Source organism: Pezoporus wallicus, unplaced genomic scaffold (assembly GCF_028554395.1).
Source record: "Pezoporus wallicus isolate ANWC-B61680 ecotype Strahan unplaced genomic scaffold, APGP_CSIRO_Pwel_v1 contig_7985, whole genome shotgun sequence".
NCBI lineage: Eukaryota > Metazoa > Chordata > Aves > Psittaciformes > Psittacidae > Pezoporus > Pezoporus wallicus.
Window position 1 is genome coordinate 2,049,084 of NW_026636538.1, and position 20,752 is coordinate 2,069,835.

General features: G+C 38.5%; 2 protein-coding genes across 2 annotated transcripts in view; both read right to left on the reverse strand.

Annotated features, from left to right (window-relative positions):
- Positions 1 to 10,685, reverse strand: part of RGS22 (regulator of G protein signaling 22) — a 71,737-nt gene extending 61,052 nt beyond the window's left edge. The window contains exon 1 of the mRNA XM_057400561.1: positions 10,568 to 10,685. The gene's annotated coding sequence lies outside the window, so the exon portion shown is untranslated. The remainder of the gene's footprint in view (positions 1 to 10,567) is intronic.
- On the reverse strand, positions 10,600 to 18,578 carry FBXO43 (F-box protein 43). The gene is made up of 5 exons (XM_057400556.1): positions 18,537 to 18,578; positions 17,829 to 17,905; positions 12,680 to 14,205; positions 11,682 to 11,789; positions 10,600 to 10,753 (listed from the first exon to the last, which is right to left on the reverse strand). Exons 3-5 carry the CDS (start codon positions 14,155 to 14,157, stop codon positions 10,741 to 10,743), a joined length of 1,599 nt encoding a protein of 532 aa, XP_057256539.1. The 5' UTR covers positions 14,158 to 14,205; positions 17,829 to 17,905; positions 18,537 to 18,578; the 3' UTR covers positions 10,600 to 10,740.
- Positions 18,579 to 20,752: the final 2,174 nt, after the last annotated feature.

Below are 20,752 nucleotides of genomic sequence, written 5' to 3' on the forward strand. Positions count from 1 at the left end.
CATTTTTGGGTTTTTTGTTGTTTTTTTTTAATCAGAAGTGGAAGCCACAATTCAGCTTAGATAGAATTCAAGTGTGGAAATGAGTCCATTAGAAAAAGAAGTCCTTTTTCTCTCCTGTCATCTGATATATTTTGGCATAAAACTCATAGGTTTTTGTTTTCTGTGTAGTGTGCTTCAAAGATTGCGATTGCATTTTGGATTAAGCTCATCAGGAAATACTGTATTCTCTCATGAATAATCTATTAGCAGTCATTATCATTTTCTCATTATCTTAGTTAACAACATAGATTTTAGTCAAGTACTGGGGGTGTGTGCATTTCAGTCTTGATTTTATTTTGCAGTTAAAAGTTCACCAGCAGGTGAAACAAAGATATGAATCATAGAATCATATAATAGTTAGGGTTGGAAAGGACCTTAAAATCATCTAGTTCCAACCCCCCTGCCATGGGCAGGAACACCTCACACTAAGCCATGTCACACAAGGCTCTGTCAAACCTGGCCTTGAACACTACAAGGGATGAAGCATTCACAACTTCCCTGGGCAACCCATTCCAGTGCCTCAGCACCCTCACAGTAAAGAGCTTCTTCCTTATACCTAATCTAAACTTCCCTTGTTTAAGTTCTAACCCATTAGCCCTTGTCCTGCCACTACCAGTCCCTGATTAAGCTGATTTACCCCCCTTTCCACATTTTTCTTTCCTTGCTCTTATTTTCATTTTGATTATTATTTAACTTAGCAGAACTGAAGATCTACAGAATGTTTCATAAATATAGTCAAAGCCATGATCTATCCCAAAAAGCATCTGACCTTTTAGAAAAGATGAATGGCTAGGCATGACAGAGAATTCTAGACAAGAGAAAGTAAAAAGACAAGAAATAGGTTTCAAATTATTAGCATAAGACCGGTATAGAAAGAGATCTGCACAGGAAGACAAATGGGAGGAAAACATAGATTGATTCTCTCCATTCCTGCTGACATCTCCCTCCTCTGCTCCTTACTAAAGAGCCATTTGGAAAAGTGGACTTTCAGTGAAGACTTTACGCTGTCGTTGTCCCTTTCCTCCACATTTCTCAGAAATTTAGGCTTTCAGCAATTTATCAACTAAAGTATCACTCAGGCAAATCAGATCAAAACTGCTGGGACAAAATTTGCACTAAGAGAAACAAGCATGTAAGCTATGTCAGATTGCTGGGTGAACAAGTCCCCTTGTGACTTGCTCAGTAAAGACATAAATTGAATAGCTTTATTGAATCCAAACGTGCACTTGTGTTTTTAGGTGCTAACTTGTGTTTGATTCCTGGCAGTGGTCACAGTGAAGTTATGAACATCCCCATAATTAATTACTCATTCAAAAAAGTAACAAATACAATACCTGAAAGGAGGTTGTAGCAAAGTGGGCATTGGTCTCTTCTCCAAGTAAGAAGAAATAGGACAGGAGGAAATGGCCTTAAGTTGCACCAAGGGGTGCAAGACCTCTGCAGAAGTCTCTTTTTGGATAGTCACTGGAGAATATTCCTTGAATTGTCCGTGTCACCAACAACCAAAGGATTCCTATAATAATCTTATTCTACCAGGACAATGTAGAAGTTTAAATGGGTTTTAGAAGTTTTTAATTTTAAAGAGTTTAAAGTCTTTAAAGTCCTGGGGCACGGATCAGGGATGTGGCAGAGAGGCTGCCTGCTCTAGTAAGTCCCACAGACTATTACCCACTTCTGGTGGTACATGTGGGTGCTAGAGATATAGACAGTAGTAGCCTAGGGAACATAAAGAAGGACTACAGAGCCCTGCAGGAGGTGGTTCTGGTGGGGCTCTGGAGCTCAGATAGTCTTTTTGTCAATTCTCCAGGATACAGGGGAGGACCTAAAAAAATCTAGGATGATCAGCCAGGTTAATAAAGGGTTAAAAGGGTGGTGTCATAGTCAGGGGTTTGGGTGTCTTGAACACAGGACCCAAGTTTGTAGGCCAGGTCTAACGGGGGGTGGTGGAGCTGGTCTAAGGGAAAGAGCAGTTTCGGTAGGAGGCTTGCCAGACCGGTCAAGGAGGCTTTAAACTAGATGTGTTGGGGAGGGGGGCATCATTCCATCCCAACACACCCAGTCAGTTGCCAGAACCTATAATAAATGCTCGGAGCAATGTAGAGATATTCCAGCCACTCCAGCCAATGAGCCGGCTTCAGTTGGATCTCGGCTCAGATGCCTCTATACAAATGCCCGTAGCATGGCGAACAAACAAGAGGAATTAGAGATGTGGAGATGTGTGCACGTCTACAGGGGTATGATATAATAGGCACCGCACTATGATGGAACTAGATGATCTTAAGGTCCTTTCCAACCCTAACTATTCTATGATTCTATGATTCTAAAAGTTTCGTATAAGTCTTTGTTTAGTACAAGTCTTAGAAAAGACAAAAGGAATACAAGGCACACCTGGAAAGTGAATTAGATTTGGAAGGACCATTCAGCAATTGGTGGTATGGTTTAGTGACATGGTTTAGTGTATTTGTGACATGGTTTAGTGTGAGGTGTGCCTGCCCATGGCAGTGGGTTCGAACTAGATGATCTTAAGGTTCTTTCCAACCCTAACTGTTCTATGATTCTACAATTCTATATACATACCTGCAGTCATGTTATCCCTTCACAAATTTGTGTGAGTGTCCTAAGAAATAACTGCTGGAACTCTGGGAGAGTATCACACTACGTTTTCTAAGTTTGGAAAAGAGCATTAAGACTTAACTGAAAAAAAAAACATTCACCAAGATTGTGGCAGTTTGAAGAAGTATATTAGAAATAAAGTCATTCCATGAAAATATGAAAATTAGGAAAGAACTACTAGACCCACAGCTATCAAACCACATACAACATAAAAGAACTACCATGGAACATAAGCTTACAGCAAGCAGAGAGATTTTTTTCCTAGCAGCCCGTTACAATTAACATAGCATAGCTTTCAACTGAAACAGAAGATACAGATCAGAAGAAACTACAACAGTTATTTCTCACAGAGATTTTGCTATCAGGTGGTGTATCAGAAATTTTGGCACTATGTACAAAAGATCGTGCTGTCACTGTCTACTCTAAATGTTTCACATGGATAAACTAGAGCTGTGGTTTGTAATACATTTTGGCTGTGCTAATTTAAGCTTTGCAGGTTTAACACCATTTCTTTCTTTTAGTTGTGGAAGCAAATGTCATGATTTTTTTTTCTTTTTTCTGGTGTTACTTGTAGCTTGGTTTAAGCCAGTCAGTTCCTTGAACTTGGCTTAAAAGCTGTTCCAGCCAACTAGAGGGCCAGCAGAAGAGGTGTATGAAGACTATTCAGCAGACAGGAATAACATACACCAGTAATGCCAAACAGGTCCTTTAACAAGATCATCTCCTGACAGTAGGTGGCATATACCAAACAAGAAACACTAAAAGCATGCATATCTTTCTCCAGTCTGTTTTCCATCTTTTTTCCATCTGTTACAGTCAAACAGATGTCAACAACAGTCCTCAAACCCAGGATTCTCCAGCTAAGAGCTAAGTTATCAGAGATACTACTGGTGCATCAAGCCTGTGGATAGCAGCAGTGCTGTTTGAAACAGCACATCCCACTGATCATCACCTCCCACCTTTTTGTGTCATGCCACCATGGCTGCTTGTGCAGCAGCTTAATGAAGCAGACTGGGAGACTGATCTGGTTTTGGGGAGGGAGAGTGGGAGAAGAAAGAAGAAGAAATCAGAAGGAAGAAGGAAACACATTTCATGGACATCAGCTCCCAGAACACAGCAGTGTCAACACAATAGATGTTAAGAAAGGTGTAAGAATCCATAACTAATTAGTGTTCCTTAAGATTTCAATAATGCTTCAGAAAAGCATACAAAATTACAGTCTTCTTATTTTGTAGGTATTCTACTTTCCTACTTACTGCTCTCCTAGACTCCAAAAGTACTTAGTTAAAGGATAAAAAACACATTAATTTTTCAAATTCTCACCCGATCTTCATTTAACAAAAACCTAACAAAATCCTGCCATTCTGATATTGTTTAAAATATTTTCCATGGAAATACTTAGTCCCTTTCCAGTTTTGAGATAATAATTTCCCTTTCTTGTTCACTAAAGGCATCAGAACATCAATTAAGTATAAGACATACACAATAAGTTATTTTTCCTGTGATCATTTTAAATCATGGTAGATTGAAGAGGCACTTGTATATTATCCATACTTTGTAAAAGTATATTGGATTTTATTATTTTCTTTGGGAAATAAAACCCAGAGCATGCAGCTCCTGAAACTATCGCTTTTCAAATACTTCAATTGCAACAGTTCCATGAGAGAGGTACGTTTTGTAGCCAACACCAGGCTGGCATCGAGACTGCAGGATAATCTAAGCCCATTGCTAAGAGAGGAACTGAGCCAGCAGCCACTGTTTAGGCCAACCTATGATTCTATGATCTTGCCTGGTTTCTGTAGGACCTGGCTGTGTGCCCAGCACAGCTTCACCCTGCAAAGGAAGCTCCTAGGGACTGGAATTATGGCCACCCTTGCTTTAAGCTGTTCAAAACATTTTGCATTTGTATTGTTCAGTTAGTGTATAAGGGTTAAAGCAAGAAGGGAAATGACTGAAGTTCTCTGTAAGAAAAATCTTTGGTGCCCCCTTCTGATAAAATGTTTTTACCAACAGAAAGTCATTTGAAATCAAGAACTGTTTTCAGTGAGAAAAGCAGTTCAACACTTAAGATAGCTTTACATTTAAGTTAGTTAACTGAGCAAAGCATTTCAAGAATTAGTTTGTTTTCTTATTATCCATTCTGTGTTGTATAATGTTCTCCATGGACAACTCTATGACAATTCTTTAAAATAAAGGAAAAGTCCAGAACATAAACAGTGCACCACTAAGCATTTCTGTTTCAAGCAGAGAACAGGACCCACTGTGCTCCTTCACACTATGCCTATTTGCGATACAGAGTCTTGGAACAGTATCTTGTCAGAAATGCTTCCAACAGCAAGGCATCCCAATAATAGTTCTTGCACACCACAGAGTAGACAATGGGAAAAGGATAAAGGAAAAGTGAATCGGAAATTCCAGTATTTCATGAGAGTTCTTCTTGTGTATAAAATTTTTTGAAAGATGGAAGAATGTTGCCAGCACAACTGAAATTCCCATTTAAGAGCCAAAGATGTTGCCATTGCCACAATCTGTGCAGCATCTGATCAATTGAAATGTACACCAGGGAAATGTGATGGATTCATACCAGAGGAAAACTTCATTTTGTATCGTGATGGTCTACATATACTCTAGGCACTGAGCTACCATGTCCCAGCAGGATGGAGCACTTCTAGAAACATGTTCTTCGGGCCCCAAATAACGCATTACACCCAATTCAGTACTTGGGGAATGAGACAGGAGTTCTCCATTTCAGCAACAGAAGTCCTTTAGGATGATAATTAACATTTTTGCTGAAGTGGAAGACCACTGCACAACTGCTGACTAATTCTGCAGTAACCTTGCTGCTCCAAATGATAACTTTTAGCAAGTGTTACTGTGTTTATCTAGGATACTATTGCTTCCCAGAAGTTATTATCCTTCTACTGCTTCAGCTGGTTCTAGTCATGACACAATGTTTAAACAGCTTACAGAAACAGGTTTTTCACTGTGATTCAGGACTGAAAGGAAGCAGCTGAAATGCGGGCACAGTTTCCACATTCGATTTGCCAGGGATTGGGGGGAATTAAGACACAACCACCCTTGCAGAACTGTTTTCAGAATGAGTTTTAGAGTGCAGAAGGGGAATCAGAGAGGATTTTAACTCCTGAATTTCAGTCTCCAAGTCAGAAATCTATTTTTATATGAAGCGTCTAATATTCAACAGTGTTTATGAGTTCATTCAGAATGCCAAGCCACACATATTTTCAACTGAAGAGTTGGTTTCTTTACTACTCATCCATTAGCACCCAACTCAATAAGGCCTTATGAGCATTTAGGCTTCTGACAAGTTTGGGCAGGTTCTAACACTGCACAGTGGCTTGTCAAAGTTAAGAGGAAAAAACGTGCTAAGTCTTCTTGTAATGAGAATTTCAACTAATCAGAGCTCAAAGTAAAAGCAAGCTTTGTTTTTGTTTAACTAAAAAGAAACACATCATTCCCAAGAAACAGTCAGATTTTCTTTGGGCATCTGACAAGTGATAAAAGAATCTGCTAGATGTTTTGCATCAAAAATCATGTAAGAGTCACCACAAAGAATTTTAATTTATAAAAAAATATAATCACATCAAATATTAAATCATTGCAACATTGAAGTAGAGAAAGAAGAAAGCCTGAAGCTTTGGAGCATAAAGTACAAGGTTACCCACTTAAGATTCAGTAAGAATTTATGGAAAAAAATAACGTATTCAAAATTTGTGAGAGAACATGGGAGTACTGCACCTAGTCACTAAATTGTGAGTGTGCAGAAGACGTAAAAAAAATGCTAGTCTTCATATGCACCCGTCAATTATTTCTGCCACAGAAAAGAAAGCCCTAATGTTATTCAAGATCTTAAGGAGGTTTTACCTGGAATACTGGTTGCATTGACTGAAAGAACAGATTCCAATGGTAACAGTAAAGGGTCATTAAGACAGTACAAGAAACAAAGGTTGTATCTAAGAGATGAGACTAAGTTAAGAGTTTTTTGTCAATGAAATAAAGAGTGGGGTGGTATTTGTACCACTCAGTCATAACAACACTGTGGGAAAAAAGTCTCAGTGGAAGAATAGTTACTTGAATCACAATGCTTAAAAAAAAAGGCAATCAATTAAGTGAACAGTAGAGCAAAAGGTCTCCAACATAAAGGTCATAAGACAGTATCATATCCAGTTTTAAGGCAGAATTTGATGAGTTGATTTAAGAGCTTGGTGCTAGACTCCAGGAATCCCTTTTCTAATCTGACAATGCTGTATTTCTTCATGTGCCTATGGAAACAGAAAGAAAGGGAGTTACCTCTTTTATTAAAATTAACCTACGTTGCCTAAATTGCCTAAGGGGTACTAATGAATAACCAGCATATGGAATAGGAAAATAATATGGTAGGTGTTGATGAGCTCCTTAAATTAAGAAACAAATTTTTTTTATCATTTTTAGCTAACTAGTGATAGAACATACAAATGCTCTATCCTATAAACAATTCAAAAGATTTATAACAAATTTTTTGCCTAATCTGTTCCATTCTTATCACCAAGAATGATCAGAGGCTTAAGTAATTTCAGTTCCCTTCTCACAAACCTTGAGGTTTATGGGTGCTGCTCCAAAAAATAAAGATTTATGAAGTACAATTCTTGCAGCAACGTTTGTCAGGAGCAAAATGTTACGTCTAAGATTTCTGTTCAGGAATTTAAACCCACAGGTCTGGCTCAAACCATCACCTCCAAAAAACTAAATGCATTAAAGCATTCCCTGGGCATGCTCTGTAGGTAATATCACTCCTCCTACTACAGATCACGTCTGTCTGAAGGGAAATAAGCGTTGCGAGAGTAAGACTTTCAGCAGCCAACAAACCAAATATTATCTTGAACGTTAATTTTAACTCATCATCCCCATCTTCCAGAGTGAAAGACAATTCACTCCTCCCTTTCCAACAATCTGTTGTCAATTGTAAGAAAAATTCTTGAGCTAGAGAATAATGATGGTCAGAATATTTTTTGGAAACTTTTGATCATTGTCATGTTTAGCTAAAGACCAATTGCATCCTTCTTCCCTGTGCTAGCTGTATTAGTACCTGACCTTGAGTCTCTGGGAATTAATTCAGCCCAGTAGAAAAAGATGCTGGACATGAATCCCTAGACCCCCTGACACTCATGGACTGTTGGGTTGGGGCAGGGACAAGAGGGGTGTTGCTCTTGGGTTTGACTTTGTGGTGTTGTTTTGTTTTTTTTTAGGGGGTGGGGGTTGATGATTTGGTTTTGTTTGTTTTGAGGGGAGTGTGTTTGTTTTTTTAACAAAGTAGGAACCTATGTTCTCCTTTTCTATTTATTTCAAGTTGAGACTGATATAGCTTAGTGGTATCTGATGGAGGCTAATTGAGAGATACAGTATATAGAAAATGCATATGAACAAGGACTCAAATGCTACTTCCACTCTCCTACCCCAGAGCCTTCATTTTTGTCACTAAGCAATCAAATATCAGGAAAGAATTCTGTTTCCTTTTACCCAAACTTTTACAGGCTACAAGATATCTATAACATAGCTTGTGCTCTGTTAGATATGTTATTCTTTCCCCACACATTAAGTATAGCACTGGATGACAGCAGAGAACTCATTTCACCTGAACACCAGAGCATACTTACATTTGTGATACCTAACTGAACAAGAGACATTTGATTCAAGAAAAGATTTTTGTGAGACAGATCTAGAAGAGGGGAAAAAAAAAAGTTTTAGAGATGTCAAAACAGGAGAAAAACCTCAAAATTGTGAAATAGTATTCAAGATTTTTTCCTCTCAAGCTAGTCCTCATTGGAGGGACACTGCAGATATTCAAGATGCTACCATTAAAAAACAATAATGCCTATACCAGAACCAATTTACACCCCTACCTTGCTCCCAAATCCTTCCCCTCAATTGTTTCTTCAGAATTGATTCTATACAGACTCTTTTTTCAGTCTTCCAGTTCAAGTGCTACCAGTCTAACCCTAGACAAGTATAATGCAAAGGCTTAGCAAATACCAGTATGCATGGAATGAAAGTGTTGATAATTTTATTCATGCAATAAACAGGATTCTGGCAGATATATTGCACTGATCCCTTCTTTAATAATACCATATTTGGTTAATAGATTTAGTACCAAAACTTCCATAAGCATCTTATTAACCATGTTATTTCTCCTCCTTCCAAATGCTATGTGGAGCTACTACCGCAGAAGTCAGATACACTGAAAGTACTAACCAAATTACAAATCACAACAGTTAGAGATGAGGAAGTTATGTTTATAGAACATCCTGAACCGAATTATATACGTTAATAAATATTAGAGGCAAATACACAGCTTATTATGCTTAGTTGAAAGTTGGGGTTTTTTTAAGACTACTTTTTAAATAGCTCAGTGATAAGGCTTACCTACAAACACAGTAAAATTGCATCATCACAAATATAACACATAGGACAAAAATCAGAAGAAGAGTGAGGAAGAAACACCAGCTGACTACAAGCACTCTGCAAGATGCTGGTGACGAGTTAACTCCTTGAAAGGGGAAATAGAAGTAAATTGATACTACCTCTTCATAGAGCAGGTACTGTGTCCACTTCTGTCACCTGGATTTCAAGGGGAAAAAAAAAAGGCAAACAAAAAAATACCTCAAATGATTTTTGTATTATAAGAGACAGACTGAGTTCTTCTACTGTAAAGGCTCAGCATATTCAGTTCAAGAGCAAAAATCAGTGAATTCCCTTAACTAAATCCTCAGATAGAGAAAGAATGATTTCTAGCAGTAGATAATCCTCTAATTCAAGCAGAAGTATGAAGATAATCCAGTATCCGGGAGCCAAAGTCAGGCAAAGTATAAAACTAAGTTCAAAGCAACAAGGGTAATGCAACAGCATGCTTAGATGTGTGAATATATACAGTATCACCTGAATTTTTCAAGTAAAGACAAAATCTGTAAAAAAACAGTACAATGTAACATTCACATAGTACAGCTTGGTTTAGAAATTGCTATTCCTTTGACTTACATTACAGAGGCTAAGAGAAAAACAAAGTAATTATTCTAATACAAAATTCAGACAACTAATATATTGCTTTTGAGGTATCATCATTTATATAGGTAGGAGTATTTTGGGGGTATGTACCTAGTGCTCCACTTTATAACATTCACTGTAACTTAAAGCAAATAAATAAATTCCATTAAAAAGATTTATTTAAAAAATAATTTTCTTTAATTTGTCATTAAGACAAAAATTGCATTTTTAAACATCTATGAGGTGCTGGAAGCCAGATATTGAAGACTACATTTAAGACACTTTATTAAAATAATCCAGATATTAGCAAATGCCCACCTACTACGCAACAGGTAAAATATGACAAAATGTTTTGAAATGTTCACTTTTTTCAGAAAAAAAAAATCTGCTAAATTAAGATATATACATGAGAAGTTATCTTAACAAGTCAGCAAAAACACATTGAGACTTTCAAAATGCATGTATTTAGGAATAATATGAACAAGATTAGGAATTTAGAAGGGGGAAGGGAATTAAATGTATGGACTTACATGTCTTACAAATTTAGAGTCTTTTTAAATTTCTTTTGCTTTGGGCACTTCCTGGAGGAGCATCTTTTTTGTTCTGTTTTGCAGATGAACTATTACATTCTTTTGACCCATGGAATGCACACAAACATAAAATACAGAACTCAAATGCACATGTCTCTCTGCTACATAGTCCCCGTTTCTTTATCAATTGATATTTAGCAGGATATTGACATCTTGGACAAGGTTTTATAGCTTCATCAGTGCACAGAGTTTTAGCAACCTGTAGCAAGAGGAGGGAGACAAGAGCTGCTCAGACCTTGTAAATGAAAAGTCTCTAAAAACTGAAAATGACGAGTTTCTTAGCTACTTACTTTGATGTATTCTTCCTGTCTACTGCTTGAATGGGGAACAGAACTGCATCTCCTAGGTGTAACTTCAGTGTATGAAAATGGTGTTTGTAAGACAGGAGTTCTGGCTTGAGCTTGAACAGGTCTTAGAGCAGATCTATTGAGGACATTAAGTCTTGTGGCAGCATCTTCAGCTTTCAATAAATATTCCTGTTAAAGTTCATGGGGGGAAGGGGAGCAAGCAGAGAGAAGAAAAAACAAAAACACACAAAAGGAAATAAGGTTTTAGTTAAGATTTGCAGCTGGGTTTTGCCCTTTTTTTTTGTTTTCCCTCTGCAACAACACATTAGGAAATGAAATTATGTATAGTGCCTGTATTTTCCTTAAATATTTATGTTTAGTAAGAGAACAAAAGACAGGAACTATTAAAAACAAAGTCCCATGAACAGGGTAAAAAGCCAACTGTCTTTTAGCACTCTCTACCAGAAGACTTCATGTTTCCAAATCTGGACACATCTCAACAGCAAGCATGGAAATAGCAAGTATAAGTTTCATCACAATTAAAGCAAGGTTACAGTGAAGTGTGTCTGTATACACTTGTGGAGGATCTGAAAAAAAAAAACAACCAACCAAAACCAACCCAAACATATATATATATACTGCTATTAACATGCTTGCTTTTCTAGATGCCCCTTAAAAAACTCCTACATGTCCTGATGTTCACAAGTACACCATGAAGAAGCCTTGCTACAAGCAGTCCTGAAAATAAACAGGAAGTAGTCTAGGCTGCCTCCTACAGCATAGAGTGAAATGGAAAATGAGGAAAAGTATGGCACAAAGGTGTGAACAAGGTTTCAGATCTAAAGCCAGAATCAGTTAAGGAAGAGATCCTACAGGATTCTCAAGGGGCATGGGGCAGGGCAGTGTCTTGCATAGCTGAAAGACTAGTACTCAGACTGTGGACAGTTGAAAAGTAATAAAAGCTATTACATTCTCCTACTAGAATCCTTCACATACTTATGTTGGAAATGTACCAGCTACCTTTCTGTAGCTTTACAACATGTTTCCTCTTTCCTCTGACCTGCCTTGGTCCACATTTGAAGAAAAAAAACATAAAAAAATTACCTTTGAGACCAACCTTACCCCAGCTTCTTCTTTCAGGTGTTTTATGTACAACTTTCTCCTCTTATCTGCACTTTTATCTTGTACAATGATTTCACGCCAGCTTTTGCTTACTTCCCAAATGCTGGAACAAATTAACGAAAAAAGTTACTCACCTGCACATTTTTGCCAAGAAGTACAGAAGTCACGTTAGTAAGACTACCTTTAAAAGATTTTTGCATGATTTCATGTCCTATTGGTCATTTTACAGACTACTGCTATATTCTAGTTCACCATATTGTTAGGAAATATAGCTCTCATGTACTCTTACACACCACTATATAGAATAGTAGAAGAGCCTAAAGAACAGTTGCAATATAAATAACACAGAGTATCTTTGACTTACAAAATTATTTAAGTTCCTTCCTTCCACTTACCAAGTTTGTTTCCAAAGTAACATTTTCATGCATTAAATGTTACCAAAAAAATCCATGCCTTTATACCTATTCTCCCATTCCCTCTAACTATGGAACACATGGCACTCTTGATTTCTTTGAAATAAGTGACAGCCTCTATTAATTAAAAACTAATCTAGAACATTACTCAGGAATCAAAATTCTTTGAGCATCTCTGTACTTAGAAATAACTGAGGAAATTAAATACACAAGAAAAAAATCTAGAAAATGTGTTTTGAGTACTACACATTGTTGGGGAACTTGTAATGAGAAGAACTTCCTACATTTAAATAAAATTTTCATACATTTTACATTTTAAAAATACTGTGATTTAGTTTTAAATTTACTAATTCCCATGCTTGGCTTTTCATTTGTTTTGGTTTTTAATTCCCCCCATACAATATATTTTTAAAACTACACAGAAAGAGCCACTCAGTTAATGGCAACAAAACTTTTTCATTTCCTTACAAACAAAATCTATTGACACCTTTCCAGAAGTTATTCTGATTTATTTGCAGAAACACATATTTTCCTCTTTGGGGGAGGGGGCAGGAGGGAAGAAGGAAGCAGTAGTACTTACCTGCATAGACTTTCCACTGTCAAAGCATCTAAAACTATAGCAAGAACATGTTTTAAATTTCTGTATTTTAACTCTGTTAAAATATCTAATTTTTCAAGGCCCATTTTCTTGCCAATAAGTCCAGCAAGAACATGCTCTAATGCAAATATTTCTGTTCCATCAATATTCTCCAATATTTGATTTTGGTCTGATCTTTGTCTTTGCAAGCAAATTTCATGAACTACTTTCAGAGCTGGAGTTCTTGAGAGATCTCCATGACTTACAACTACATCTCCAGTAGGCTGTTCTGAAACTAATGCATGGTCTTCACTGACAAAGTTGCTTTCTTCTGTTAACATACATGCTGAAGTAGAAGGACTGCCATGACGATCTTCTGTCTCTGACTGTGAGCCCTGTTCACGAAGAGTGGATAACCTTCTAACTCGTTCAAGTTTTCTTGTCTTTCTTTTACTATCCAGAATTTTGGAATCTTCTTTACGTTTTTGGGATAACTCTTGGAAAGATCCCTCATGATCAGACAATGAGTCTCCCGATTTGTCCAAATGAAGTGAATTATATCCACTATCCTCAGGTGTTGAAAGATCTTGGTAACTTGCCAGCTTAACAGGGGGAGAATTTATATCACATAGTTCAAAGTTAAAGTTCTCTATAGGACTGTTGATGGAAGTCAGAAACTTACCCTCATTGGCCTCAGGTAACACACTGTAAGTAGGAGTCCTAAGCAACCCGTCAGTAACACTTATAAGGGCACTTTCATTGAATTCATCAGCATTGCTAACAATAACATCCTTACATTGAATTGGAGATAAACACTCCGGTTCTAGCAATATGGGATCCTTACATTTGGACTCATCTAGTGTAGAAGTTCTTTGTTGTGAAAAGGAAAGTCTCCTCTTTGAGCAATCAGGAATAGAGTCCTCAGTTTTTGAAGTACTAGTTGTAAGACATTTGTAACCTTTATCTTTTAGAGAATCTGAAGCAGTTTGTGAAAGTTTTTCTTCACAGCTCAAAACACAGGAGAGCATTTTCCCCGGGATGCTTCCTGAAGAACCAGCTTGTCTTTCACAGCATCCTACAGTTGCGTCAGCTGGAACAGCCCTACATAAAAGCAGCCTCCTGCGTAGTGAGGAGCTTTTTCTACTCACTTTAGGAGTTTCAAAAAAATCTGCACTTCTGTTTGCTTCTTTTCTTTCTGATAAGGTGATAGAATTAATTTCATTTTCAATACATGGTGACACAGGAAAGGGGACATTTGGACGAATGTGCTCAGAATGCTCTTGTAGCAAAGATAAACTTGTTGCACTCAGTCCTTCTCTATGTTCTACATCAGGATCTTTTACTGGCTCATTGCATTTGCTGTCCAAAAATAATGAAGTGCAACACGTGTCTTTAAAACTGGAGTATTTCAAGCTGCTGCTGGGAGAGGTTAATCTATTTCTTTTAAGAACATTGAACATTATGGAACTACTGTCCGACATCTTCTGCTTGGTACTTTGACTTTGTAAATGAGGATACCAGTGTTACTTCTGAAACAAATGATAAAAGTAGTCACCAAATCACCCTCAGATTAGTGAGAAAGCCTTTTGTAAATCTATCAAGCTAGCAGCCATGACAAAAAGTATTTATATTAGTCCTAGGTAGAAATAGTGCTTATAGTTGAACACAAAGATAAATTACAATCAAGTAGATCGTTAGAATGACTAATTAAAATACACAGTATACCAGGAGGCATATTAAAATGTACATCTAGTTAGCCAATTGATCTGCCAATCCTCATCCAAGGAAAAACATTTCAAATAAGTAGCACAGCAGCTAATCTCATCTGGGCTGAAACTGGTGACAAAACTCCCTCTCATTCCAACAACACCAAGATTCTTATCAGCACTACAATATTGATACATCCAACCACTAACAGTTCAGTCTTAAGAACTAGCAGGAGCTATTAAGAAGGTTTAGACAAATTTTCCTTGAGAAAAATGAGAGGATTAAGCATGAAGTCACAAGTCCACAAGTCTTTTATTTAGACCCCTACAGTCCCTGGGTGGAATAAAATCTGACCTCTAGTTACAACAGGAACAGTAGTGCATTCTTACCTGCATTTAAATGTTATCTTGTAAAGAAGCTCTCTGCTTTTGCTCAGTTCTGTGTGTAAACTGAGTGTTCTGAAGCTTTACACTTTAAGGAAACTGATGGGCTGGCTATACACATTCTCTCATCACGCACACAGAAATAAAGTTTCCTTCAAACTTATTAAGTATAAAAGCTTTTAAGAACTACTACATATTTTCCTAGAATAAAGTTACAAGTGACCAATGCATCCATTGAAATAAGAGATATAAGAATACAGACTTATTTTCTGCCGTTCATGCGTTAACCAGAGTGGCAATAGGTCATTGCTTTCTGAACACAAGACACAGTAAAAAATGTTATGAATAAATGCCAGTCTAAGGGCTGTTCTCACAGAGACCATAGCAGTTCACATCAACATTGAAAGACTTTCAAAGTTTGAATTGGCACCTTTTACTGGGGTATGTTACTGGCCTCTAGAACTGGTATTCTGGAACATAAAGCCTGGAAATAGTGGCTGAATTTTCAGAACAGACAAACACAGGAAACTTTAAAGATGGCTTAAACACCAAATACTAAGACATAGCTAATATTCCAAAAGTTGCGACTTAGTCAAGCCCCTAGACACCAAATACAGGCAGTGGGAACCCAAATTGCCAAAGGGTTAAAGGGGAACTATCCTTTGATGATTTTAGATGATTTAATTAGCATTTTTTGACCCATACTGAAGGCATTTTAGAAGATCATTGCAGTATAGAAAATGCTTTGTTTTGGTTTCTACTCTGGAGGAGAGAGCAATGTATAGAAGCTCAAAAAGAACAGGATCTTGAACAGCAAACAGAACTTGGCATAAAGTCCTACAGCATCATGTTGGATTAGTATGAAATCAAATAGATTTAAAGCAGCAACAACAAAAGAATCTATCCATATAATTGAGGAAAATTCTTCCAGAAAAGAAAGGTATGTAAAAATAATTCCAAGATGACAACAAACTCTGAAGTCTGGCCTTTTTCTTTTCCCTCTCCCATTTACCTCTACAGGTACCTTATTTTCACATTTGTTTTCCCCTCACTAATCTGTCCTCATTCCTTGCTTTCATTTTGTGAAATAAATGACAGCACAAATAGGAAACACAAGTGCACAGCATTAAGCTAGTTACAAAATGAATTAGGGATAACTTCCTTAACAGTGGAGGACCAACTCCAAGCAGTGTTTACCATTTCAACTGCCTCACTTTTCAACATTTTAGGCAATAGGCTGAAAATGCTGTGTTATGAACTAGAAAATAACTTTAAAATATAGGAAAAAGGTATGAAGAGTCTTTGTAGTTGCTCTTCAGATGATTATTTACTCTAAGAGCAGAGAACCACATAAGAACATCTCTTGTTTTCATAAAAGGAGGAAGACCTGTAAGAAACCTGTAGTAACAATAAGGCATTATCATTGTGTAATCTGCAAGAATAGAGCTTTCAGTTTTCTATGCTGAAATTTGTGGAAGTGCAGTAGTTCACAAACGTTGTCAGGAGATATTCCTACCAAAAACGCTGATAAACAGACCTTTAAACTTTGAGTGTTACTTCGAGTTGGCTATTCAAAATCTCAATGCCTCCATCCCCCACACCCCAAAAATCACATACCCACACTTACCTTTAAAAATATTAATATTTTCCTTAAACACAGTGAAACTAAACACACATTTAACAAAAGTGCAGAGGCTTGCAGGTTTAGAAACTTAGTGTTCAGCCAACATGCTAAAGAAACAACAAAAGGAAAACCTCACTCTTCAAATTTCATTCTTGGACATTCCAATCACTTAGCCTTATGAACAACTGAAAGCAGAGGAAATTTAAAATATTACAGCATAAAATAACTTAAGCAAACTTGTGCTTCAAATAACACAAAAATCATAGAAAAACAAGTTTTTGCAGCTGTAGGGGAGAACAGAACAGTAGAGTTGACAGAATGCTGGTAATTCAAACTGTAAATACGTTGTAAATACGCTAGCGCCCAGCAGGAGGAGCCTGTAAACTTATTAGATGGATTCTGAGAGAACAACTTTAAGAAATTTTAAGCAAGCTGCTGCAATACAGTAGCGAACAAAGTCCATTACGCTTCTTTACAGCAAGTCCCGGTATACAGCTGAGGTTTGTATATACTTTTTTTCCTTGTACAAATGAAGATTTAAGTTTAACAAAAAGTCTCATTTTACAGAAGGGAAAGGCTTTCAGAGTTGCTGAACATCTCTCATATGAAATGAGATGCTACTCACATTCATAAGAGATGTTTAGTAAAACCTCTTATGACCTATCTAAATTATAAAACACTCATTTTTTATGAGGGGAAATTTTCATCTACTATATCCAATACATCAAGCTCTTTTCATTTGGTGATCTTGAGGTAATTTCTGAAAGTGTTGTTAACCTTGGCTTAGACATCATAAAACACATGTGCAGCGAAGACTGGTCATACAAGCAAGTCAGTTACCAAGGAAGGACTAAAATCCTTATCTTCTAGATGTAGATTCTTGTGCTGTATGCATTTTTCACATCTATTACCAATTTTGTAGTTCTCAAATTGATCTACAAGTCAACTGCAATTTACAGAACAAAATATTTCATATTCAGAGTCCCAAACTAAATAAAGAACAGGATTCTGGTATTTAGACAAGACATAATTTCTGACAAGCTCAGTCTTACAGTGTCCTAAAGAGATAAAAATGTTGGTCATAGAAGGCAGTGATGCCTATATGGTGCCTATTAACTTAAGCAGAGATCATAGGACGGAGTCACACTTGTTTGCAATACTAATTTACATTCCCCAGTAACACACACTGAACATTGATGCTTTGAACTTTTCTGTCCTTGCCACCATTGTTAACAAAACAGATAAAGGCAAAGTTCCAGTGGTACAAGACTTATTTTCTCTGTGATTTAAACAGATACCATATCTGCAGTAAAATTATCTGAAGACCCTGCTCTGTAAGCATCCATATATAAAAACAGGGAAGTTATGAGTGCCTTCAAAGGTATTAATATTGAAGATGGTATAGCTAGGTCCTATCTGTAAGATGTGGGTCACTTACCTCAATTTGTGAAGCAACTACAAATCTTCCAAAGGAAAGGTTCTATAGTCAAAGTATTGTTTACCGCTACTGATTACCTGAAGTGAGAAAGGATGTGGAGAGAAGAGAGAGAGGTGCAAAAGAAACGTTACCTAGCTAAGACACAACTGTCAGTTCATCTATGCGTTTACTGCAATATCTAATTATCCAGCGATGAAGGTAACGGCTACCTAGGGACCAACCCCCGAGGGTACCTCAGGCACCTGGGATGCCGGACAGTAACAGCTTTACTCCCTCATCTGGCAAACGGCTGGGCACAGGATTCAGAGCATAGAGGCCCCCTACCACCGGGTGCAGCTGAGCCGGTTGGCGGGACCCCCTGAGGGCTGAAAGCAAGGACCTGCAGACTAGAGAGAACAGGGCTCCTACCGCTCCAGCAGCTCTCCTCCCGGCTCTGAAGCCCGTTGCCCTTAGTGAGGAGCCGCTTCGCTTCTCTCCACCCACACCGGCTCCTCGCGTGCGGCCGCCGCCGCTTTCCCTCGCTTGGATTTGAACTACCCGCCGCACCAACCGCTCCACACTGCCTCCCCCACCCCTTTCGTGCTGCGGCCCTCGGGACAGGCAAGGCAGGGCAGGGCAGGGCAGGGCAGCGGGCTGAGGGCCTGAGCCTGGGGAGGACGGCTCCGCCGAACGTGAAAGCCCACTCCTCCGAGATACGAAAGGGCTTACCCTTCTCCTTACACTTTATACTTCAGCCCTGCGGCCCCCGCCGCACCCAGCCCACCATTAAAGACACCCCCGAGTCGTTTCTCCCCGCGCCCTGCTTCTCCTCAGGTGCCTGGGGAGGGCGCGGTTTTCCCGCCTCTGTGGGACCCCCCTCAGCTCCCTGCTGGGGCTGCCAGGGCTGGGGGGCCGCAGAGACGCGGCTTGATCTCAGCCAGCGACAGACTTTCACACATTACGAACTTTACACCACAACTTTTAAGGTTGAATTATAAGGGTGCTAATTAATGCGAGTAATTAGTACGTTTGTACCCGGCAGCCCAGAAACAAAGCAATCACCGAGCGTTTGTCAAGCGCCATCTAAATAAACTGTCGGGTGGAAGACAGTGAGAAGCCGCTTAGGTTTTGCATGGTTTTAGTTTTAATTAATCTGTATATTAAGAATAAATTAAAAAAAAAAGGAATAAACAAACCCACGAGTACCTGGGTGCCTGTTTTTTTGTGAGCTCAGTAAGGATAACGTGGGGCTACACGGGGGGGGGGGGGGGGGGAAGCAGGAGCTTGCTACACAGGGGCATAAAGAAGACCCAATTAAATCACTGTAGTGTTCTCCTTCTGCTGGGTGTTATTCCCCTTCATCTCGCTAGTATTACTCCGGGTTATCTCTAATTTTGTTGCTTCTTTCCCTCTTCACACTTCCAGTTTTCTTCCTCCACCAGGACAATGAAGGAGAGATATGAAATCGCCGTGTGCGACTCTAAAAGCAACACCTACATCTAAAGAAGCAAAGTAGAGGCTTTCAAAAAAAAGGCCGAAATGAGATACTGTCATCCCCAAATTTGCAGCGTTCCCCTCTGGCAACCTCCAGTCTCTGACAGCCGACCTGCCCGGCAGGCTCAGAGTGGCTTCAGGAAACACGGGCTTAAAAGTCAGGGTATCTGCTCTTTCCTTTTTAGAAGAAATCGTTAGAAACTTTCCAGCATGTAATACAAGTTTTCCAGAAGTGCCTTCTGTAATATCGTCTATTTCACGTGTATCAGAAGAAAACATGATTCAAATAGTTGTATTTATTTATAAAATAAATGATTTTTTTTTCTGTGAAATTGGCAGCCTGCTAGCTCATTAAAGCGGGCCAGTAGCTGCAAGTTTTGTCTGGTCACTCAAACCCTGATAGACAAAAAAAAAAAAAAAGTAACAATTTGTAATTGCCGCATTTAATGCAATAAACAGAGACATCGCGCTAAAAACAAAGCGCGATTTAACAAAATGCGTTACACACCCACCAACCAACGAATCAGAAAAATGCAAACCTACACTACAAACCCAAACCCTCCAAACCTGAGAACACTGCTTCTAAACAAAACGAGGTAAGACAGTCTGCAACATACGCTGCGCTTGGCTCTGACCGCGTTTGTTTACCATCTAGAAGTACCCCGCACCTCCCCGCCTCCCGCCACAAGCCTTTCCTTACTCTTTCCTACCAATTCCCCAAGAGCTGTCTCCCTTTCTGGGACAGTGGAGGTCTCCCACACAGCTCCCAACCCTTTCTGCTCCTCCAAATCCAAGGAGCGTCCTTAGGGCAAGAGTTTATCCGCCCGTCAGATCACGGGCTGCTGTTAAAGCGCTCCTCTGAGGGAAGTGGGCTGTTTCAGAACAGACTGGAGGGACGAACCTTTAAGATCTGGTAAAAACATCCTGGTTTTTCAAGCGAACAGGTAAAAGCTGACAATAATCAAGCAATTATAAGATTCCTTCCCTAATACGGGAGGCAGCTTCACAGAACTAACTTCAACTGACTTCTTCATGGTGTGGAGTTATTGACAAGTTCTTTTAAAATTACCGGTTTGACAAACGCGTTTTAAAACATAAAACGGGCGTGCGGAAATAACAGTTGTGGTTTTTTTGTTTATTTATGAGATGGTTATTACTTCGCATGCATTTACCATGAAGGGAAGGGTTCAGGTTTCCCCCCGGCTCTGCTTCACATTCCCTTTATTCTATGTATTTATTCGAGCTGCCTGAAATCACTACTGTATTTTCATTACGTTTAACTTAAATAAAAAAATAGGAAAAGCGCAACTATTTATTATTCGCCGAGTTTATTTTAGATAAGCTGTAGGTAATGTATGAAGGTGATTTGCTACTATGAGAACAGTATCAATAAATTACCACTGGTAAAACTTCATGCACATCCACGCATTTGGGTGGTTAAGAAACATTTT